At 37.9% G+C, this 24,746-nt stretch overlaps 1 protein-coding gene across 2 annotated transcripts in view; it reads left to right on the forward strand.

The window, feature by feature from the left end:
* The first annotated feature begins 1,428 nt into the window (after positions 1 to 1,428).
* The window catches only part of LANCL1 (LanC like glutathione S-transferase 1), a 44,704-nt gene continuing 21,386 nt past the window's right edge, over positions 1,429 to 24,746 (forward strand). Inside the window, exons 1-3 of one of the 2 annotated variants that reach the window (XM_064373039.1) lie at positions 1,429 to 1,511; positions 1,822 to 1,918; positions 5,495 to 5,612. In XM_064373039.1, the coding sequence (XP_064229109.1) occupies positions 1,838 to 1,918; positions 5,495 to 5,612 (199 nt within the window). In that variant the 5' untranslated portion in view covers positions 1,429 to 1,511; positions 1,822 to 1,837. Of the gene's footprint in view, positions 1,614 to 1,821; positions 1,919 to 5,494; positions 5,613 to 24,746 lie in introns of both variants that reach the window. The other variant, XM_021667024.2, reaches the window with a different exon arrangement.

A 24,746-nucleotide genomic window follows, 5' to 3' on the forward strand; every position in this document is an offset into this window, starting at 1 on the left:
TTCAGAATTGTGAGAAAATTAATTTCTGTTGTTTCAGCCCACATGCTATGGTTCTTTGTGCAACTGCCTGAGTAAACAAATACAAATAATAAATGTTAAGCACTTTTCTTTTGTATCAGAACCAAGGAGGGATTCTCTGGGTTGGTTCTCTGACAAAAAAGAAAGGAAGAAAGGGAAAGAAAGGGAGGGAGAGAGTGAGGAAGGAAGGAAGGAAGGAATTATTTCCAGTAATTAAAATCTTTTGGTGTTTACAAGTCCCATGCTTTGACTATATTTAAATTTTAAATAATTTTACTTCCTTTCCCAAAATAAGTTTGCACCCATGCCTCACATCATCTTCAAAAGTAAACTCCAGATAGATTCAAGACTTAAATGTAAGAGGTTAAAAGCTAATAAAACAAAACGTAGAAAGTCATCTTTGCAGTCTGTGAGTGGACAAAGATATTTTGAATATGAAGCTAAATCCTCAAATCACAGTGTCAAAATTAGATGGGTTTAACTTCATCAAAATGAGAGTTTGTGGTTCAATAAACGATATCCTAGAAAATACGAACGGACTAAAGAAAGTATCAGGCCAAGGTGGGAGGGAGTAGGGGTGGAGATTGAGCTTCTCCATTTGGAGGTCTGAAGCTAGGCCCCTTCACTGAAACTGGAGGAAAGAAAAAAAAGAGAGTGAGACTGACTCTTTAACTGAACTCCGGAGTTCTCTGAGCAATAGAATGGGCCTAATATGTACCAGATGGGATTTAAGTCTAAATGGAAGAAAAATGTTTCAGATAGCTGGGACTGTTAAACATTTAAATGGAATGTTGTAGATCTCCTGCTTTTTTGGTCTTCAGTATTTTTTAAAGAGTTTTGTTATCCAGTATTATAGTCCAGCTTAGGCTAAGGAGCAGAAGAGCTGTAATTTGTGTTTTCATGTGTTTTCCCCGAAGTGTTCTCAATTGCTATTTAATATCTTGTCCTTTGGGCATTCTTACGGCCTCTGTGTGCCTCTGAGGGATAAGACATGTTACCCTCTCATCAGTATATCCTGATTTTTGTTGTTGTTGATAACGATGGTGGTGTTTTGTTTTTTTAAGAAATGAAGGGAAAAGTGTGTCAAGTCCCTGGAGAGACATTATACCCCGACCCCCGCCAATTTTATCTATTCCAAACAGCAGAAATACCAACATGTTCAAATCTAAAAGCAGTCTTTTTCTTCTCCAGATTTAAAAAAAAAGTCTACTTCTTATGACCCTGGACTTAAATTTGACTTCTTCATAATAAGAAAAATTAAAGAAAAGAAGGGTAGGAAATATTGGTCACATCTCAACGTTATTGTAGGGCCTCACTTCTGACACCCAGGAATTAAAATACCCTGTGTTATCCTTTAGAAATTACACTCCTGTCTCTTTAACAAACTGTGCGAGAAGGGAGCGGGTCTCGGGAGCGGCGAAGGCTCTGATTGGTCTTGCTGGCAGGAAGTAGGCGGTGAAAGAGCCGCTTCTGTTATTGTCCGAGGCTGCAGGGTGAGAGGCCTGGGCCGACAAGGGCTTCAGGACGCGGGAAGCGCCCTTGCTTCAAATCGCGGGCGTGGGAACGGGGTTGCAAAACGGGTCCTTTTCATTCGGGTGGGTTAAGGGCCCTGGCAGCCTTTTCGCGAAGGCGCCACGCCCTAGCAGCTGGGCCGCAGTGGGCCCGAGGTCCACTCGGACCGCCGAGACCGCTCGAAGGCCCCGGAGCTGGAGGAAAGGGGATACCTGGGCGCCGACCGCCGCCCTCGCAACTCGGCCAAGGCCCCTTTCTCAACCTAGTTTCTTTTTTTCCCCTGTTCTGCAGGCTCGCTTCCGGCGTCATGGCTCAAAGGGCCTTTCCGAATCCTTACGCCGATTATAACAAATCCCTGGCTGAAGGCTACTTTGATGCTGCCGGGAGGGTGAGTTTGGGATATGTCTGCCTGCATCCCTGCCTCTACCCACAGTGTTCGGAAAGGAGCTCATTTTTCCCTAAAAGAAAAAGTTGAGCATCCCCCCTTTAAAAAATATATGATTCGACGATAAATATGTAAATTACTTGAAAATACATGTTAATATGTACAATTTGAGCTCTAACATAATATTGAATATGTCAGTTATTATTAATTGAAATAAGCTCAATCATTGATAGTATAAATTTTAAAAATTGGCAAATACGTAGTTTACTATGTAATTCGCATTTTTTATGTGTTTTGGTTTGCTTCTTAAAAGAGATAAAGGAATCCTAACGGTATTCACCGGTGCCGTGTTATTCCTTTATAATTATACTCAAGTGTGGTCAAGGTAATGATGAGGGCAAACTGGTGGGTGGCAAGGACATCTTTAAGTGGTTAGTGCTAAGATAATTTGGGGACATAAGAAACCCGAAGTTCTTTGTACCAGTGTCACTCCACAGGACATACACACAGCTGGAAAGAAAAAAAAACTTGTACATTAAACTGGTTAGCATGTTACAAATCACTGTGCATAAAAGAACCTAGATGTGAGATACTAGGGGCCTGTGTTTCTTCATGCCTCTCTGGGTGAACATAATTGTTAAGAGGGAATACGGATATTTTTAAGAATACCTAGTTTTGGCTGGGTGCAGTGGCTCACACCATTAACCCTGACACTTTGAGAAGTTAAGGCAGGAGAATTGCTTGACACCAGTAGTTTGAGACCAGCCTGTGCAACATAGCAGGACCTTGTCTCTACTAAAAATTTTTTAAAAATTAGTCAGGTGTGGTGGAAAGCTTGTAATCCCAGCCACTTGGGAGGCTGAGACAGGAAAATTGCTGGAGTCCAGAAGATTCGAGGTCATAGTGAGCTATGATTGCGCCACTGCACTCCAACCTGGATGACAGAGACTTTGTCTCTAAAAATTAAAAAAAATAAAGCTTAGTTTTGAGAATGAGTTAAGTTGGAAACAGGGCACACGCTTTAAATATTTTACTAGTTTATTTCTTTGAAACTTGTCAGCCATACACAAAAGGCATTTTATGTGATATAATGGCCTTACAGATTTCATACCTGTCAAGTTAATCTGTGGTGCTGATGATTCTGTGTTTTTTTCCTTAAAACACTTGTCATGTTATAGATTAACTTGGGTCAGTAATGCAGGTAGGAGGGATGAAAGAGATGAAGAGGTGCAGGATAGAAGGCTACCAAAATGTATATGGAGTTTGAGTCAATCTGATTATTGTAAGACTAGTATTAAGCTGCCCAAACAAAGCTTTTTATAACTATCTTCAGGTCAGATGGATTCCATTTGGCCATTTGGGCCTGCATTCTGCCTAGCTGTGCAGATTCTCAAGCCGAAGTATATGTCTTGTCTTGCTGGAGGAGGACTTGCTGCTTCATGCTGACTTGGCAAAGAAGACACTTGAGGATGTGTCCTAATGACAGAAACCTTCAATAAAATGTGGCTATTTAGGCTGCCTTTAAAGTAAATGCTTTTTATGAATTTAACTCTTTATTTCTAAGGGGAAAAATTCACAAATTTAAACCCTGACCTGAGAGTAATAATGTAATTTATTGCCTAATGTAGCTTTTGGACAGTTCCTAGAAAAAAATGTAGCATACTAATTCTAAAATTGTGTAACGTTGAACACAGGATCAAACCCTGGAGATCTGTCCTCCTTAATTTGTTAACACAAGATTTCAATAAGGAACTGGTCTGTTTTCTGGCATCTGTCAGAAAAAAAAAAAAAAGGACTTTTAGAGACTTGAAATTATTGCTAGAGTTTGAATAATTTGGTGGTCTGCCACAAGCAATCTATATTCTCACAGAGGTCACCCTTATTAAATGTAGAATGTGCCAGACAGGAAGTAACTTCCCTTCATGAGGCTGAGATATTCTCAGTATTCTTGATCTCTTGAATGCCAGGCAAGATGATAAATTATATATGATCTTTATACAGTAAATGATGTGTTCTCAATGTAGATGCACTCTTCTATTTAGTTGAGGTTTATAGACCTTTTATGTTAACATTGAAGTATATTTTATCCTACTAAATGCATTTTTAAGTCTGGTTGAAATCTTAACTCTTTGCAAAAACTGTTAAATAATGGGAATATATGTGTCAGACAATGTAGTTTCTTCTAAAGAGTGTGAAATAAGAGATCATAGGGGTGCTTTAGATTAAATAATTCAAATGTGGTCAAAAGTCTGATTTGCCTTATCAAGGATACTCCTCCGCAGTGAATCTTAATGTATTTTTAAACTGTTGTTGTTAATTCTGATACTGCCTTCTTGCTGTTTTCAGTCTTAAGATTTTATCCCATTTTAAAAAATGAGATTCTGATGTGAGTGGTTAGGTTTATTTCTATGATCCTCACATGGGAAAATAAAAGGTTTATATACCCTTGTAACATTTTCCCAGATTGTTCCAAAATTTTATTGCTTTGTGAAATTCAAGTCTTAGAATCACAGCAAGTTCTTAAAATTATTGAGGGATGCATTAAAGTGACTTTTTTTAAGACACTGATTCAGTATATGCAGAAGTTTAAAATTATTTTTCAGTTACCTTTAGGAAGAATAACATAATGATTTTGTGAGCCTCGCTGTTTGCACAGCATCTGTGGGCCTTCATATAGGTGTTACTAACCCCAGAGCCCCAGCTTTAGTGGACTTTCAATCCTTAGCTAAACTATTACTTGCCCTAGACCCTTGATCTGCTCAAGAATTAGTAAAAATGTTAACATTTACATCCCTGAATAAGAAAGACTTGTGGTACACTATCTCATTTAATCCTCAAAGTACCTTTTGAAATTGGTGGGGCTGGTGTTATTATCCTGACTTCATGTAGGTAATTGAAACATAAAGAAGTTATGAGTTGAGCAAGATCATTCAGCTAATAGCGGGTAAGGATGTAGACAGATTCATTCATTGAAAAACTTTGTGAAGTCCCGATTCTCTGCCAGACACTGTGCTGGACATGGGTTTTTGATGCTAAGTTTGATATTCTTTCTATTCTGCTTGAGGCTCTTAATATACATGAATTTGTTTTGCCTTGCTTATGCTACTTCATTTTTTTAAATAATCATTTTTGTTTTTTAAATAACAAGAGCAATTAGATGTTTCTTTAGGTAATTTACCTTGCTGCAGCTTGAATACTAAAAATCTAGTAGCTTGAAAGCAGCCAACATCTGATTTGTGCTTAATTTAATAAAATGACTTTATTATTATAATAAATATTGGTTTAAATAATAGGCAGTTACTTTTAGGTGGAAAATTACTGTGAGCTAGTTTATCTTTGGCATTCTGTTTCAGTATTTAACTAAAAATTTTATGTAAAACATAACTTTCAACAGTATTTTATAAAATCTGTTAACATGATATTGTTGTTGTTTAAGAATAGTTAATAAATTGTCCTGTCTCCCAGGTAGAAAAGTATATCCTAAGTGGAAAAGAAATACCTTCCTGTCTTTGATAGCTTATAGTTCAGCAAACTGGGTGATCCACATTATTTTGATATTTGTTTTCCTTTAATATCTAGCTAACTCCTGAGTTCTCACAACGCTTGACCAATAAAATTCGGGAGCTTCTTCAGCAAATGGAGAGAGGCCTGAAATCAGCAGACCCTCGGGACGGCACCGGTTACACTGGCTGGGCAGGTATGAAGTGCTGACTGTGAGCTGGCGTAAGCATTATGCATAAGAGCCAGAGCATTTTTCCAAGAGCTGTCTGTCTGAATGGTACACCCTTAAATGCTTCCTGTATCTGCATATGAGTAATTGCTTCTGGGAGAGTGCTGTGCTCTCAACCCAACCACAGTATTTTCTGGGTTTTTAATAGTGTCCTGAATTTAGGGCATGGTAAGCATATTCCTGTAATTCATGGCTGACATTTGGATGGCTGCTATACTTGTGAGGAGAAAAATTGATTTTCAATATTACATAATTAATTTGGAGATGTAATTTCAGTCTGAAGAATTGGAAAGAGTTTCAAAATACAGTGCCTGAAGGAGAGGTAATGAGGGTTGATCTCAGGAATAAAACATGTCCAGAAGCATCATTTTTAAAAGTTAACCCTTAACAGGAATACAGGGTTACATATTCATTCCATGAACAAATCCTCCTATATAGTCATTGCTGGTTGGTTTGCATTTGCTGTATTTCCAGTCTCAATCATTGAGAGGTTGGAGGAGGTTTAGGAAGAAACAGTGCATTGATATCAAAAAAGGTGAGAAAGAGAAAAATCAAAGAAAAAAAGTTGAAGAACTGCAATTAATTTACCAAATTGTAGAAAAACAAAAAGACAGCTGTATAATCTTGAAGAAAGCATAGTCTAGAAACTCTGTTTCCCATTCCCTTTAAAGAGTGGGCAAGGAGGAATAAGCTTGCAATTCAAGGAATTTGAATTTGATTTTAAGACAGTGGAATTTATCATAAAAATGGCTTCATAGCAGAGATTCTGATTCTGGAAAACTTGAACAGAACCTAGGAATTTGCCTTTTATAAGCCTCAGTGGTCCTGTTACAGATGTTCGTCTATGGACTGCAGTTTGAAAGCTTCTTTGTAAGAGAAATTTATTGTTAATAATAGCAGTCTTTTAGCCATCCTCTTTAGTACAGGTTGAGCATCCCAAATCTGAACGTCTGAAATCCAAAATGCTCCAAAATTTGAAGCTTTTTGAGCTGTGATGTGACACTCAAAGGAAATGTTCATTGAGCATTTAGGATTTCAGATGTTCACATTTTGGATGCTCAATTGGTAAATATAAGGCAAATATTTCAAAATTTGAAATCCAAAACACTTGTTCCAAGCATTTCAGATAATGACAAGTGATTCTATTTTTTTAACAAGGATAAGGAAGGCAGATTAAATCAGTAAAATTACAGTCTCAGAGACTTTTAAAGTCAATATTTTGTAAAAATAAGACTGGGCTAGATAATGTTGGACCATCCCTTTTATTATGATTTTTATGGATTATAGAAGCTTAACACAAGAATGAAATAAAAGGATTTTCTTTCAAGAAGGAAGGTATAACAGCTGTCATTTATTAGCTACTGTGTTCCAGGTGTGATGTGGTTGATAGATAATTTCATCAATGAATGTTGAACGTTACTATTTATTAAAAAATATCAGTTTGAACAAAACAGGACAAGCACAGTGCACAATCGTCTTGAGTTTTCCTCTTGATTGCCACATTGTAGTAATATATAAGGCTCAAACTTATAGATGTTTTTCTAATGTGTATGGAGTTTCTATTATTTTGTTATTTCTGGAAAAAAAAACAGATTGTTAGTTAATTCTAGCACTGATTACAAAAGAATGACTTAAACTTTTAAATTGGCCATTCAGGTGAACTCATTATTGTTAGATACTTTGCTTTAGGGGGAAAATACGGGGATTGATTTCAAGTTTGAATTAAGTTTGACAATGCTGGGAAGAGTCATTAGTCAGACACTTATATTGCTAGGGCTAGTTGAGAAACCAAAAGTTAAAAACTTTGGAAATAGCAAAGAAATTTCACTCCAAAGTAAGATGTAAGTTTGTTTAATTTTTTTGGCTGATGGAGTTTCTGGCTTCATCTCCTTTGAATGCCAATATCCTTCAACCTTTTATCGTCAGGTATCTATGAAACTCATTGCTGGCTCCTGAAAGCAGCTTATATGGCAAGCATCTGAGGCAAATTGGCATACTAAGCACTTTACGATGTCTTTAGTGGCTGGTTGTTTGAGGATGTGGAGTAAAATCTTCTAGATAAATTTGCTAATGGTTTTCAAGGCAAAGCTCCTAATGTCTTCTAATCAAACACTGTTGAAAAGCCATTATTCCCACATAAAATAGACTGTCTCCTCCAGTGTTTTGATAAGTAAAATGCTGCCCTGTGCCAGTGTTCAATCTGAATAACATAAAACTGAGTTGTATAAGGAACTAAAACTAATTCAACCCCATAAAATCATGGTGTTAATACCTTCACCTCCTATTATGTTATAGCTTACCAATTATCATTTATTGCTAACTGCAATTTTATTACAAAGAAATGCATTCACAAACACAATAAAAATATTTGGTGTTATATGTCAAAGCAATGTTTGTATAATTATGTGTAGATTTTTATGTTACTTTGTGCCCCATGTTCTCTTTCAAAAAATGATACTCTTTAGGAAACACGCATTATATTTATTTAACTTTGTTCAGCATGAGAAAATTGCATGGTTATTACAATTAGTTAGACCTTTAACATGTTATTTTGTTAAATGTCATTCCCCAGTATAAGTATGGGCTGATAGCTAACACTGGTTAGATAGGATTAGGATTTGGGACAGGATTAGGTTCAGCTGTCTATACCCCAAAAAAGAAAAGTATGGTGGTTTAAATAATATAGTGCACTTTTCTCTTGTAAAAGAAGGCCAGAAAGTGTTAGTCAGTCCAGGCCTGATATTGTAGCTTCAGGATGTTAATTGGAACCCAAGCTCCTTTCTTTCTGCACCATCATTCTTCAGCCTCTAGCTTCTACCTCTTGCTCAAGATGGCTGCTGAAGATCCAGTCATTACATCAGCTTTTCAGGCTGCTGGAAGAAGAGTCAAAGAAGAATGCATTAATGCATTCTCTCTCTTAAAAAAACCCTTCCTGGAAGTCCTAGTCAACATTTCAGTTGTGCTTACTTTGCTTTGGCTAGAACATAGTCACATAGTCACTCCTATTAGCAAGGAAGGATGGTAAATGCAGTCTTTTAGCTCGGGTTCTGCTAATAGAGGAAGTGAACTTTGGGATAAGACCAAGTAATCTCTGCTATAACTTCTATATAACAAGAAAAATGATTTTTTTGTTGACTCCTGTGTTTTGCACAGGGAGCCTCAATTTTTATGTCTGCTAAAAGATCTGTTCACTTTGGGGGAGATTTTCTAAGGATAAATTTACCAGTGTCTATAAAATATTTTGAAATTTGCCAAGCAATATTTTGTCTGTTCGTTTCCAAGGAGATTGATTTGGATTTTGATTCGCAACACCTTTACTCTTTTAATTTTTTTTAAATTCAATAAGTAATAGTCTTTGCATAAAGCTTGCCACAGAAAGGAAGTATTATAGGAATGCCAAATCATAAATAATTTTCTTAGAGCTAAGTGTAACTTAAGTCTAGAAGGGACTACAATTGATTCTAAACTTAATACTGTAAAACATTACAATTTTTGTAGTTTTATTAAACAGTTATTTGCCGTTCTTTTCTGCTTTCTCCTAAACACTTATTTTCTGTTGCAGAATTATAAAGTTCCTAATTTGTACCATGCATCAATTCCTACTAAACCCCATAATTGTATGTCTTTATTTCTACTTCATGACTCTAAAGAAAGCTACAAAACTGGGCTGCCCAACTTCTTAATACCTCATTCATGGTATGTCTAGATTTGTCTCAGTTGCTTAGTTGATTGAAAGTGAAAGGGTTCTAGTTAAGAGATGACACACTCGTGTGTTTAGTGTTATATGTATAAAGTTGACTCTTGAACAATGTGCGATTTAAGGGCACAGGCCCCTGACAAAGTCAAAAATTGATGTATAACATTTCTCTTGCCCCCAAAACTTAACTACTAATAGCTTGCTGTTGAGGAGTCTTACTGATAACATATATAGTTGATTAACATCTATTTTTTGTGCTACATTTAATATGTACTATATATTTACAATAAAGGTAGAAAAAAGAAAATGTTATTAAGAAAAATCATAAGGAAGGGAAAATATATTTATTCATTGAGTGGAAGTGGATCATTATAAAGGTCTTTGTCCTCATTTTCTTCATGTTGAGTAGGCTGAGGAAGAGGAGGAAAAGAAAGGGTTGGTCTTGCTTTCAGGGGTGGCAGAGGCAGAAGAAGTGAAGGTAGGTGGAAAGAAAGGCAAGAGAGGCAGGAACACTTGTCACTTTGCAGAAATACATCGTAATTTCTGTCTGATATTTTTGCTTTTTCATTTCTCTAAAAATATCTCTGTACATTGCCAGTTCTTCCACCATATGCTTTGGTGTCAGTGCCCATAGAACATATGAATACGTGTCAGAAAAGAGGTCAAAAGCAGTATTGAATAGTCAAACCCTTTTGCCAGACTAATGTCAATTCGTTTTCTGGCACTGCTGCTTCTATATCTTCCTCATCCTCTAGCACTAGTTTGCAAGAACTCACCTTCATCAAGTCACTTTCTATTAATTCCTCTGGTGTGGTGTCTGTTAGCTCTTGAATTTCTCCAAGAATCATATCTTGAAATCCTTCATCCCCATCCCCCACTTTTTTTGCTATATCCATAATCTCTTACATGATCTCCTGGATTGGTGCCTGTGAAGTCATGCACAATATCTGGACCCGGTTTTCTCCAGCAGGAACTTGTTGTTTCAGCCTTGATGGGTTTTGTGGCTTTACTGTATCAATGATGGCATTGCAGTGGTGTAATTCTTCAAGACTTTCATGACATTCTCTCCATCCGGATTGTTCTGTGAAAGGGTCACATATGCACAGTGATCGCCAAATGCTCAAGGAGCTGAAAAACCAAAGAAGGAAGCAGAAAATCCAGTTTGTTAGTAAAGGCTGCTTTATTGGAGAACTCAGACAGCATGGTCTTGGGCAGTGGCAAGACTGGAAGATCTCAACACTGTTACTCCAGAGACCCAGGGCTTACCTACCATAGGGAAAGGCAACCCTCCAAAACAGGCAAGAATACTATGTGTGTCATAGCCTATAATTTGTGTAATAGCACCAAGGTTCCTTTTTCTTATGCTAGGGACAGTAAATAAAGTAAAAACCAGGAGGCATTCACGGGGCTGGGGCTAATCAGAAGTCAGCGTACAGGATTAGCTTCCAAGATGGAGTCACTTTTGTCTCCACAGGGTACTCCATAGCATTGACAATCTGTTCCATAAAGTACTATTTATAATGAGCCTGAGAAGTCCTTATGACCTCTGATGTAGAGGCTGAATTAGAGACGTGTTTGGGGCAAGTAAACCACTTTGATGCCTTCAGTGTTGAATTCTTCGGTTCTGGGTAGCTAGGGGCATTGTGCACTATTGAAGAAACTTTAAACGGCAGTCCCTACTGGCAAGATATTTCCCTACATCAAGGACAAAGCATTGGTGGAACCAAACCATAAAAAAGGTTCTTGTTGTCCAAGCCTTCCTATACAACCAAAAGACTGGCAGCTGGTCCTCATCTTTTCATGACTCTGGGGTTGGCAGCTTTATAAATAAGGGTAGTCCTGATCATAAACTCTACTGTATTTGCATAAAACAGTAGAGTTTGCCTATCCCTTTCTGCCTTAAATCCTGGTGCTAACTTCTCTTCCTTACTAATGCATGTCCTTTGTGGCTTTCCCCCCCACTCAGAATAGAGTACACATTTTTTCAGGCAGATATCCTTTCTCAATTTTTCTTCCTGGTACCTGGGAACTTGTCTGCTGCCTCTTGGTTTTCAGAAGCTGCTGCTTCTGTTATCTTGACTTTTTTTTTTTTTTTTAAGCCAAACAAACCTCTTTCTATAATTATCAAACCAACCTTGCTGGCATTAAATTATCCAGCTTTAGATTTGTTTTGCTTTTAGTTGCCGTATTTTGACTTTGCATTTTCTTGAATCATATTGGAGTCCTGCACCCACATAAAGGCTACATTTTCAATATGTACTGCAGTTTCACTAAAAGTGCAAGGGTTTTGTGTGCATGCTGGTGTAGCTGCAGTGATGGCTTCATGAATTTCCTTTTCATTCTTTACAATGGTCCTTATGCTGGATTCATTTATCTTAAAATGGCAGGCAACTGCAGCTGCAGACCTCAATCTATGGTTACATTTTATCAAGCAGTTTAGGTGTTTCATGTAATGTCATGACTTTTCTCTGCTTCTTGGAAGCACTTTCAGCATTAGTAGTGGCACTTTGTATGTGTCCCATGGTGTTATTCAAGGTTTACAATATTGCACTAAACACAATTAAAAGTATGCAAGAACCACAAGAGAACACTTTTTACTGTGATATGTAATTTAGTGGAGAGACAGAGATAATTAAGCAGAAATAATTTGCATCACATGTTGTTTTAAGTGGAGCAACACTTAAGCTCACATCAGTAGCAAAAGGAAGTGGCTAAGAAATTATTGCTGTACTACAGTATACACTAATTTATGAAGTTATTTAATACTTCATCTTTACGTTTGTTTACATTTCTCTTGACTGCAGATGGTGCCATGTACAGTCTGTATGCATGTTTTGATAAATTTTAACTTTTTATAATAGATGTCTGTATATTTTATCCTAGTGATAAATAGACTAGTATCTACATATATTTTGTACATTCATAACATACCTTTTTCTTAATTTTTTGATATTTCTGGGCTATACAGTTCATCTGCAAGTTTTGTCAAATTGTCAACAAATCTCCAAAAACGTTCCCAATATATTTATTAAAATCTGTGTATAAGTAGACCTGTGCAGTTCAAACTCATGTTTAAGAGCCCACTGCACTTGCAACTGAAAAACTAGACTCCTTTAATTTTTTTCCCCATCTATCTTTTCAACAAAAGACTAAGAGTCAGAGGGTACTTATTAGAATTTCTGCTAAAGTACTTCTGAGTGTTATATATGCTTAGTAAAATGATTTTTACAATTTCATTTTGTTGTTTCATTCTGCATTAGTATGTGGATGGTCTGATAATACTGGTTCAGATTAGATTAGGATTCAGAATAGGATTATTCCAAATAGTTCGTATTTACAAAATGCTTTGTTGGTAAGGGTGATATGTACAGGTTTTTAAATAGAAATGTAAAAGAAGCAAATAATTGCTTAAGAAAGTACTTAACACTTACTTCACAAACTTTTACAACTGAAATTATCTTAGCTTTTAAAGTGGAAGCAGAGGGTATAATAGTGAACAGATTGTTTAACATGATTTTTTTTTAATTTATTTATTTAACTTTAGGTGCATACTATATCTGGCATTTCTCCCCATGTTCTCCTTCCCCATACCCCGCTGTCTCTCCCCTACCCCCTCACAACTGCTCCCAGCGTGTGATGCTCCTCTTCCTGAGTCTACGTGTTCTCATTGTTCAACACTCACCTATGAGTGAGAACATGTGGTGTTTGGCTTTCTGTTCTTGTGTCACTTTGCTGAGAATGATGGTTTCCGGATTCATCCAAGTCCCTACAAAGAACACGAACTCATTGTTTTTTATGGCTGCATAGTATTCCATGGCGTATATGTACCACATTTTCTTTGTCCAGTCTATCATTGATGGGCATTTGGGTTGGTTCCAGGTCTTTGCTATTGTACATAGGGCTGCAGTCAACATACGTGTGCATGTGTCTTTATAGTAGAACAATTTATACCTAGTAATGGGATTGCTGGGTCAAATGGAATTTCTATTTCTAGATCCTTGAGAAATTGCCACACTGTCTTCCACAGTGGTTGAACTAATTTACACTCCCACCAACTGTGTAAGAGTGTTCCTATTTCACTGCATCCTCTCCAGCATCTGTTGTTTCCAGATTTTTTAATGATCGCTATTCTAACTGGCGTGAGATGATATCTCAGTGTGGTTTTGAGATGCATTTCTCTAATGGCCAGTGATGAGGAGCATTTTTTCATATGTTTGTTGGCCTCATGTATGTCTTCTTTTGTAAAGCGTCTGTTCATATCCTTCACCCACTTTTGAATAGGGTTGTTTGTTTGTTTTTTTTGTTTTTTTTTTTGTATATCTGTTTTAGTTCTTTGTAGATTCTGGTTATTAGCCCTTTGTCAGATGGGTAGATTGCAAAAATTTTTTACCATTCTGTTGTTTGCCAATTCACTCTAATGATGGTTCTTTTCCTGTACAGAAGCTCTGAATTTTAGTTAGATCCCATCTGTCTATCTTAGCTTTTATTGCCATTGCTTTCGGTGTTTTAGTCATGAAGTCTTTGCCTATGCCTATGTCCTGGATGGTTGTGCCTACGTTTTTCTTCTAGGGTTTTTATGGTGTTAGGTTTTATGTCTAAATCTTTTATCCATCTGGAGTTAATTTTAGTGTAAGGTGACAGGTAGGGGGTCCAGTTTCTGCTTTCCGCACATTGCTAGCCAGTTTTCCCAACATCATTTATTAAACATGGAGTCCTTTCCACATTACTTGTTTTTGCTGGGTTTGTCAAAGATCAGATGGTTGTAGATGTCTGGTGTTTCTTCTGGGGCCTCTGTTTGTTCCATTGTTCTATGTCTCTGTTTTGGTACCAGTACCATGCTGTTTTGATTACTATAGCCTTGTATAGTTTGAAGTCCAGCAGTGTGATGCCTCCGGCTTTGTTCTTTTTGCTTAGGATTGTCTTGGCTATGCAGGCTCTCTTGTGATTCCATATGAAGTTTAAAGTGGTTTTTTCCAGTTCTGTGAAGAAGGTCATTGGTAGCTTGATGGGTATAGTGTTGAATCTATAGATTACTTTGGGCAGTATGGCCATTTTCATGATATTAATTCTTCCTAACCATGAGCATGGAACGTTTTTCCATCTGTTTGTGTCTTATTTCATTGAGCAGTGGTTTGTAGTTCTCCTTGAAGAAGTCCTTTACATCCTTTGTTAGTTGTATTCCTAAGTATTTTATTCTCTTTGTAGCAATTGTGAATGGTAGTTCGCTCTTGATTTGGCTGTTTGTCTGTTATTGGTATATAGGAATGCTTGTGATTTCTGCACATTGATTTTGTATCCTGAAACTTTGCTGAAGTTGCTTATCAGTTTGAGAAGATTTTTGGGCTGAGGTGATGGGGTCTTCTAGATATACAGTCATGTCGTCTGCAAATAGAGACAGTTTGACTTCCTCCTTTCCTAATTGAATACCCTTTATTTCTTTTTCTTGCCTGATTGCTTTGGCTAGAACTTCCAATACTATATTAAATAGGAGTGGTAAGAGAGGGCATCCTTGTCTAGTGCCAGATTTCAAAAGGAATTCTTCCAGCTTTTGCCCGTTCAGTATGATATTGGCTGTAGGTTTGTTACATCAGTAGCTCACATCAGTTTATTGAGAGTTTTTAGCATGAAGGGCTGATGAATTTTGTTGAAGGCCTTCTCTGCATCTATTGAGATAATCATGTGGTTTTTGTCTTTGGTTCCGTTTATGTGATGGATTACATTTACGGATTTGCGTATGTTGAACCAGCCTTGCATCCCCAGGATGAAGCCTCCTTGATTATGATGGATAAGCTTTTTGATGTGCTGTTGCAGTCTGTTTGCCAGTATTTTATTGAAGATTTTTGCATCTATGTTCATCATGGATATTGGCCTGAAGTTTTCTTTTTTAGTGGAGTCTCTGCCTGGTTTTGGCATCAGGATGATGTTGGTCTCATAAAATGAGTTAGGGAGGAGTCCCTCCTTTTGTATTGTTTGATACAGTTTCAGAAGGAGTAGAACCAGCTCCTCTTTGTACATCTGGTAGAATTCGGCTGTAAACCCGTCTGGACCTGGACTTTTTTTGATTGGTAGGCTCTTGATTGCTGCCTCTACTTCAGCCCTTGTTATTGGTCTATTCAGGGTTTCAACTTCCTCCTGGTTTACTCTTGGTAGAGTACAAGTGTCTAGGAATTTATCCATTTCTTCCTGGTTTACTGGTTTATGTGAGTAGAGCTGTTTGTAGTAATCTCTGATGGTAGTTTGTATTTCTGTGAGATCAGTAGTGATATCCCCTTTATTGTTTTTTATTGCATCTGTTTGATTCTTCTCCCTTTTCTTTTTTATTAATCTGACTAGCGGTCTGTCTATTGTGTTGATCTTTTCAAAAAATCAGCTCTTGGATATATTGACTTTTTGAAGGGTTTTTTGTGTCTCTATCTCCTTCAGTTCAGCTCTGATCTTAGTTATTTCTTGTCTTCTGCTAACTTTTGAGTTTTTTTGATCTTCCTCCTCTAGCTCTTTCAATTTTGATGATAGGGTGTCAATTTTAGATCTTTCCTTGTTTCTCATGTGGGCATTTATTGCTATAAATTTCCCTTTCAACACTGCTTTAAAGATGTCCCAGAGATTCTGGTAAGTTGTGTCTTCATTCTGATTGGTTTCGAAGAACATCTTTATTTCTGCCCTCATTTCATTGTTTATCCAGTTGACACTCAGAAGCAAGTTGTTCAGTTTCCAAGTGGTTGTGCGGGTTTGAGTGTGTTTCTTAATCCTGAGTATCTAGTCTGATTGTGCTGTGGTCTGATAGATTGTTATGATTTCTGTTCTTTTGCATTTGCTGAGGAGTGATTTGCTTCCAATGATGTAGTCAATTTTAGAGTAAGTGCAGTGTGGTGCTGAGAAAAATGTATATTCTATGGATTTGGGATGGAGCGTTCTGTATATGTCTATTAGATCCGCTTGGTCCAGCTCTGCATTCAAGTCCTGGATATCCTTGTTAATTTTCTGTCTCATTGATCTGTCTAATATTGACAGTGGAGTGTTGAAGTCTCCCACTATTATTGTGTGGGAGTCTAAATCTCGTTTTAGGTCATTAAGAACTTGCTTTATGTATCTGGGTGCTCCCGTGTTGGGTGTGTATATATTTAGGATAGTTAGCTCTTCTTTTTGGATTGATCCTTTTATGATTATGTAGTGTCCTTCTTTGTCTCTTTTAATCTTTGTTGGTTTGAAGTCCATTTTATCAGAGACTAGGATTGCAACCCCTGCTTTTTTTTGTTCTCCATTTGCTTGGTAAATGTTCTTCCATCCCTTTATTTTGAGTCTATGTGTGTCTTTGCATGTGAGATGGTTTTCCTGAATATAGCACACTGATGGGTTTTGACTTTTTATCCAGTTTGCCAGTCTGTATCTTTTGATTGGGGTGTTTAGGCCATTTACATTCAATGTTAATACTCTTATGTGTGAATTTGATCCTGCCATTTTTTTAGTGGCTGGTTTTCTTTCCCATTAGTTGATTCATTTTCTTCATTGCATTTTTGGTCTTTGCCCACTGGTTTGCTTTTGCAGAGACTGGTACTTGTTCCTTTCCATGCTTAGTATTTCTTTCAGGAGCTCTTATAGGGCAGGTCTGGTGGTGACAAAATCTCTCAGTAATTGCTTGTCTGTAAAGGATTTTATTTCTTCTTCACTTATGAAGCTTAGTTTGGCTGGATATGAGATTCTGGGTTGAAAGTTCTTTTCTTTAAGGATGTTGAATATGGGCCCCCACTCTCTTCTGGCTAGTAGGGTTTCTGCTGAGAGATCTGCTGTGAGTCTGATTGGCTTCCCTCTGTGTGTGACCTGACCTATCTCTCTGGCTGCCCTTAACATTTTTTCCTTCATTTCAACCCTGGTGAATCTGACAATTATGTGCCTTGGGGTTGCTCTTCTTGAGGAGTGTCTTTGTGAAGTTCTCTGCATTTCTTGAATTTGAAATTTGGACTGCCTTGCTAGGCTTGGGAAGTTCTCTGGGATAATATCCTGGAGCATGTTTTCCAGCTTGGATTCATTCTCCCCATCATATTCAGGTTCATCAATCAAGCATAGATTAGGTCTTTTCACATAATCCCGTATTTCTTGGAGGCTTTGTTCATATTTTTTCACTTTTTTCTCGTCTTGCCTTCTCTTTTTATTTCATTGGGTTGATCTTCAATCTCTGGTATTCTTTCTTCTGCTTGATGGATTCGGTTATTAAAACTTGTGTTTGCTTCACGTAGTTCTCGTGCTGTGTTTTTCAACTCCATCAAGTCATTTATGTTCTTCTCTAAGCTGGTTATTCTAGTTAGCATTTCGTCTAACCTTTTTTCAAGGTTTTTGATTTCTTTGCATTGAGTTAGAATGTGTTCCTTTAGCTCAGAAAAGTTTGTTATTATCCACCTTCTGAAGCCTGTTTCTGTCAATTCGTCACACTCCTCAGTCATGATGTGATCCTGTGTTGTTGTTGAGTTGTGATCCCTTGAAGGAGAAGAGGTGTTCTGGTCTTTGATGGTTTCATCTTTTTTGCTCTGTTTTTTTCCCATCTTTATGGGTTTACCTGGCTGTGTTGTCAGGGAGCTGCTTGATGAGGTCCCTTGTCTGCCTGTGGGGGCACTACTGGGTTTCTAGGGACTCCTTCAGGTTACTAGGGAAGCTTCCTGTGTCTTTTTTGTTTATATTGGGAGATTAGGCCTGCCTCTTCCACTGACCTGTAGGCACTGCTGGATTGTCAGGAACACTGTCCTGTTGCTATGTAGGCTTCCTGTGTTTTTTTGTTAAAACATGTAGCCCAGTCCCACCCCTTTAATGGTGGGTTGTGCCCTTCCTCCACTGGGCTGGATCATTCAGGGTTCAGCCCAGACTGTGGCACTGGCTGCGCAACCCACTAGAGTCAGAGCTTTAGCCCTCTGGAGTTTGTGGGGGAGAGTAGGGACCTGCCCAGCAGTACGAGGCCATCTCCCCCTTTCAGCTTCCTCTCTCTCCAGTCTTGGGGTAAGGGCCCACCCAGCTGCTCCCGCTTACAGCTCCCTCTCTCTCCAGGCGGCAGGAGGGGGCAATAGCTCAGTCCCAGTCCGCAGGTTTTCTCCGCTGCCTTTTGGGCTTATGCGTCTGTTTAGGTCTGTGCGCCAGTCCAGGACACCGTCCTGGATTGTTATTCAACTTCTCGCTTGTAATTCCCGGTGCTTGACTGGCAAAAATTCCCTGATCCGTGTATTGCTGAGGCTTTGGAGGAAGCGCTGTATCTGGACCTGAGTGCCAGAGGGGGAGCCTCTGACTTGCCGGTCAGATGCACTTTCTGGGTGAAGCAGCACCCCTCCCCACCTTGGTCTGCCCCGAGTGGGCTTTGCTCATTGTCAGACCAGACCAGTTGAAATGCACCTGTTACCTTGGTTGGAGCTAGGAGATCTCTGGATTTCTGCGTCTCTCTCGCTGGGTGTTGTGTGCTGGAGTTGTATCTATTCGGCCATCTTGGATTGACCTCCCTAACATGAACTTTTAATAGAATTCAAACATCATTTCCACTGAAACCTATGTTATTTATACCTGTGGGTTGTCATAGTGCAATTTTACAAGCTGTATCCCTGACTTTTACCTTTTTTATTCACAACAGAGATAAAAATGCCCTGACCCTGGGAAAGAAAGGAGGGAAGAATTTTTAAAACCCTGCAGCTGTCTCATATTGTCAAATGAGGCAGTTATTATCATAAATCCCTGTGGTCTCTCTCATGCTCATTCAGGAATGAGATATTATGATTAATCAATTTTTCAGACCGTAATTTAGACTTAACAAATTACTTCTATAATGTTCAAAAAATAATTTAATAATAAAATATATTGAATGAATGTTGGTTCCCAAGGGAATAAAGATCATCAGTATGTAATTTCATGATCATTTGACTTTTGAAGGACAGGAGTAAAGATTAAAACACTCTTCCTGTTGATAAAATGTTACTGCAATTAACATTTGAATGACAAGACAGGGTGCATGCACTACACCAATAACTAATGTTGTATGCCAGGCACCATTTTAAGTGTGTTGCATTAATTCACTAATCAAAACCCCAAAAAACCTTTATGTTGCTGGGCGTGGTGGCAGGCACTTGTAATTCCAGCTACTCAGGAGGCTCAGGCAGGAACATTGCTTGAACCTGGGAGGTGGAGGTTGCAGTGAGCCAAGGTTGTGCCACTGCACTCTAGCCTGAGCAACAAAGGGAGACTCTGTTTAAAAAAACAAAAAACCTTTATGGCCAGAATACTTTTCATATCCCCATTTTACAGATGAGGAAAATTAAGCAGAGCAAGACTGGGTACTTCATTCTAAGTTATACAGCTAGTGACAATGTTCGAGTTCAACCCAAACAAGCCTGGCTCTTGAGTCCTGCACTTTACACTGTGAGCATGTGTGTATGCATGTGTTTTCTCTCAGCCTCTACATTTGAGTTTATTCTATCCGCTTTATAAGTGAAGAAGGTTTACTCATAAGCTATAAGGTATAGTAGTTTGAACAATGACAACATGATACTCATGCCATACAAGCTTCATAGAAATGGCTAATGACTTTTCAGATTTAAGTGTTTTATTAAAAGAAATAAGAATCAGAGTAAGTCCTGATAAAGCATGAAAGGAATTTGGAAAGTAAGAAGGAAACAAGGCTTATTAGACAGGCAAGAGTATTACTATTTAAAGAGTTATTTAGGATTGGACATAAAATAAACCCTGAGAAGACTATGGCCATTTGCAGCTTGAAAAATGAAAAAAAATCTCCAGTGTTCTTCTTTAAAGGTGTTTTTCCCCTTCCTAATCCTGTATTAATATATTCAGCATGGTTTCAGGATAGAAAATTAATTGGGCCAAGACAGAAGCTTTTACTCCTAATTGCTTGTGTTTGAAAAGGCTTAAAGATCTTCTCAAGTGAATTATTATCCATAGTTTGAAATCATTACGTAGCTCTTGCAGCTGTTAATAAGTGATATTTTGAATGAACAGCCTCAGTTCTTTTCACCAAAATCCTCCTTTGTAAAATTTAGTGCATGGAAGCGTAATGCATCATGATTTTGATGTATTTGATATGCCTGTAATAAGCATTGAGTTGTTCATTTTTAGCCTTAATCTTTTCCCAGTGGACTTACAGAAATTCTTTATAGTATATGCTCATGGCTTGTGTAGCAGGGGACACATTTTGGTTATTTAGGAACCCCATTAAGAATTGTTATATATAACTCTACACATAGCAGCAGACAGTGTAGAAAAATGGCAAGCCTGGATGCCCATTAAGATCAAATCCACTGGTCAGCTACTGAGTGGTTCCCAGTGGTGCCCAGAGATCTCTGGGTACTCGCCAGAGAACATAATGCTACCTGCCATGGAGCTGGTCTTGGTTTTGATCCAGGTAGACTGTAGGTTCTAGGGGGGAGAACATTTTTTAAAGTGCTTTATAAAATGGAAACCATAAAACACTGGTAAGGAATTATTATTATAAAGGATTAAATGAGCAGATAAAATGTTCTTGTGTTAGAAATAAACATTTAATCAAAGAGATTGCTTCCCTTGCAGATAACGTAGTAGAAGAGTAAACCCAAGGGATGGCTGATTCCACTAGTGTCTTTAAGAAACAGGGAAAGTGCTAGCCCTTATTTAATTTCATTTTTTTCCCCTACTCTTAACTATAATGATTCTTAGGGACAATGATGATTAGTTCACACTTAAAAAATATATATACACCGGACTCTAGGGACTTTAGTTCTGAAAGACATGACCTAGTCTTCTGTAACCGACTCCCGAAGTTAATGAGGCTAAGATTGGCACGTATTTCCTCTTTTCAAATATTAGATAACATTTTAAATAAGAGGATATGTAACATAATCCCTAGAGTAATATTAACTTGCACTCTGAATGCAAGTCATTATTGTGTTTCAAGATGCTGTTCCTCTGATCTACCAAACGTATAGCTGTTGAGCTGCAGATTTAACATGTGGGTGTTAGTTACTGCTGACACCAGACTTACTTGAAAGGCATCACTCTGGTCAGGTGTCTTATCTTTGCAATTTGATCTCCTTGTAAGTAGCTCTTTGTCAGAGCCAGCATTTCAGTGTCTAATTTGAGCCCTGACCAAGTGTACTTCACCTTCATTAGATGCACATATCCCCACCCAGCCAGAGCTGTTAGGACAAGTAGAAAGAGCCACAGGCATGGATTTATGCTGGGTTCATTAGAACACTTCACAATGGCCACTAGATAGAGAAATGCAATTGTAGAGGTTAAACACCACAGTGGGATTGAGTGAACCAGAGTAGTATGAGAGTGTGATACAGATCAGAAAAAAAAAATGGTAGAAAAGAAAGAAGATATATCTAAACGATTTGACTTTTACAGCCAACACCAAGAAGGCTGTTTGTCATTTTCATTCCAGTAACGTCAGCACTTAGCACAGTGTCCAATTCATAGTTGGTGGGCTGCTGGGCACTGCAGGAAGGAAAGGGGAACAATGTTTCCCTGTTTTTGGTTTTGTTTTGTTTTTTAATCTTTTTTCCTGTTGGACAGTCAGCTCTGAAACAAAGAAGAAAAGACACATCTTCAGAGTGCTTCTTTGCCCTCTTTGTTCTCTTTTTAACATATTTGTTTGGGGCAATATTATTAAATTAAAGGTGTGGAGTCATGACTAGTTTCCTCCCCAAATGACCTGTAAAAGCACTGGAGTATTTGAAAGCCACAACCCACAATGCTCAGCTTCAGTCAGACAGCTGGGCAGGTGTCCTACTCAGTGGATTGTTCACGGTGCAGGCATGGGGAGAGTGCTGTGCACAGTAACAACAGGGCTCTAAAGACAAATGTGATTTTGTTCAAGAAATGGAAATGCACATGCTCAACATTCAGCAGAAAATTGAGAAACAGTTACAAAAGAACATATTAGAAATTATCAACCTCATATAGAAAGACAGGTACTCAGACTTTCAGTCAGAAAACTTCTTATTTTTCCATAAATCTGAAAAGAAGAAAACATAATTACTGATGAGCCTTTAAAGTTTCAAGTAGGGAACAATGTATTTGAACTTAGATTGGAATACCCAACTGCCCCTCCTTTAGGAAGTTCCTGTCTCCATATCATTCTAAACTAATGAATATTAGTTAAGCACCTCTAGTGAACCTTGTAGATCTAAAATCTGAACATTATTTCCCCTACTAGATTACATGAAAGAAGTCTTTAAATGCCCTTGAACTGCAAGAAAAATGCCTTGCAGAGCTAAAGTACTATGGCACAAAGCTTTTACATCACTGTAAGCTGGTTGTAAAACAAATGAAAAACATTGAGGAATAATCTGTAGAATGCAAAATCACCGAAAAGTATTTTGAGATAAATCTCCATATATCTGTGGAGATTTTTATCATCTCCATAGGCATTTGAGATACAGCAGGGCCTTGATTGGTCAAAATGAATAGGACTAATGATCCCTCAGAAATTCAAAGGCTTAGTATTAATTACTTCTCAACAGCTGGCTGTATTTATAGTACTAGTTGGCATAAGTTGCTGAGTAAGGAAACTGCAGATTTAGAAGTGTCCCTAAATAATTTACCCTCCCATCCCAGGGTAAAAGAAAAGAAAGAAAGAAAAATCTAGTTCACAGCTTGGTCCATGCTGAAGCCAGAACTGATTCCTATTACAACAGAATTTTATTTTGTTCTCACAGGCATTTTTTTTCTTTTTTCAAATAAATTAGTTATCAATATTTCAAAACCAAGAAATTCTTAGGGTAAACTGAAAGGCAGTGCCAGACTTCCTGAACTTCTTGTACAGAATGACATCGATTCCTGGTCTTCAGAGCAGTACTATCCTTGGAATGTTCTGCAGTGATGGAAATGTTATTACTTTGCAGTCCACTGTGACAGCCACTAGCCACATGTGGCTATTGAACATTAGAAATGTGGCTAGTGTGACTAAGAAATTGAATTTTAAATTGTGTTTACTTTTAATTAACTTACATTTCTATAGATATTTATAGTTAAAGGCCATCGTACTGGACACTGAACATCCAGACGAACCAGATAGGTTGCAGGAATAGTAATTCAAAGTACTATACATCTGGATATGTAGGTTTTCTTCTATATTTTCTTCTAGTAGTTTTACAGTTTCTGGTCTTAAGTCTAAGTCTTTAGTCCATTTTGAGTTGACTTTAATGTATACTATGAAATAAGGTTCAAATTTTATTCTTCTGCATGTGGATATCCAGAATAATATACTTATGAATATGACATTCAGCAACACCATTTATTAAATATAAAATAATTCTAAACTCTAAATCAGTTTAGAGCAGATTTTTACAATTAAATGCAATCAAAATTTAAATCTCATTCAAGTTTTTTCTGGTCTAGAAGAGAAGATGAAGGGAAGAAAGCATATCTCCATCATTCTACTTTTTGCTTAGCAGACAGCACAAAAGGAAATGTAATCTGAAACTCAAATTTAAGCCGAAGGATACACTCAGCTAAAAATGACTTTTGTCACATTTTAAAGTAGATGCATATTCTGTGATAAAAAGATGAAACTCCATACCTCATTCTTTGTCAAAACTCGAACAATTTTGGCTGTTATGTTAGAAGTCAGTAGAAATGTTTTTTTTCTCATTAAGTGTCCTTCGGAGAATAGAGTCATCTTTGGGGATGAATTTATTAATGGATATATGACTGTACTCTTTCCTCCCAAACCTGGTTCTCCAACAGAGGAGTTTGCCACCTCAGTGGAGGGCACCATTGCCCATCTAGCTGTTAAAGTTAGACATTGGGAGGCATTTTGGCATCTCCTTCTCCATCATCCCCCACCAAGTTCTGTTGATTTTACCTTCTAGACAGGTGTCTTTCCAGTTCACTGTGACTACATCTGTATTGCACAACCCACCCTATGTCTCTTTCCTACTCCTGACGGATCCGTCTAACTGCTCCTCCTGCATCCACTGTTTCATACACTCACTTGCAAACCTTACAGTGCAGTTACGGCGAACTTTTAACAAAACAAATCTAAGTATATTCTTTCCTTGCTTAAAATGGGTGCATTTCAACTGAAACTCCAAATCCTAACTGGCCTGCCAGATCCTGTATAACCTAGCTTCTGCCTGCCTCTCTAGCTTTGAGAAGAGCTGTCTTCTTTAGGATTAGGCTTACCAGGACTTGGCAGTACATCTAAAATAACAGTGGCTTTAACAAAGCAGAAGTTTGTTTTTCTCCTGTAAGTAGGCAATCCATGGACTAGTGTGGCAGCTTTACAGTCCTCCAGGATCTAGGCGGCTTTGATCTTTGAAGTTTTACCACCCTCATCACAGACCTTCCAACTCATGGTCTAAGATGGCTGCTCCAGCTGCACCATCACATCTGCATTCCAGCCAGGAAGAAAGTAGAAAAGGAAATAAATGGCCAGTGCC

The sequence above is a fragment of the Aotus nancymaae genome, unplaced genomic scaffold (genome assembly GCF_030222135.1).
Source record: "Aotus nancymaae isolate 86718 unplaced genomic scaffold, 86718_ANA_hifiasm-v0.15.2.pri h1tg000008l, whole genome shotgun sequence".
Lineage (NCBI taxonomy): Eukaryota > Metazoa > Chordata > Mammalia > Primates > Aotidae > Aotus > Aotus nancymaae.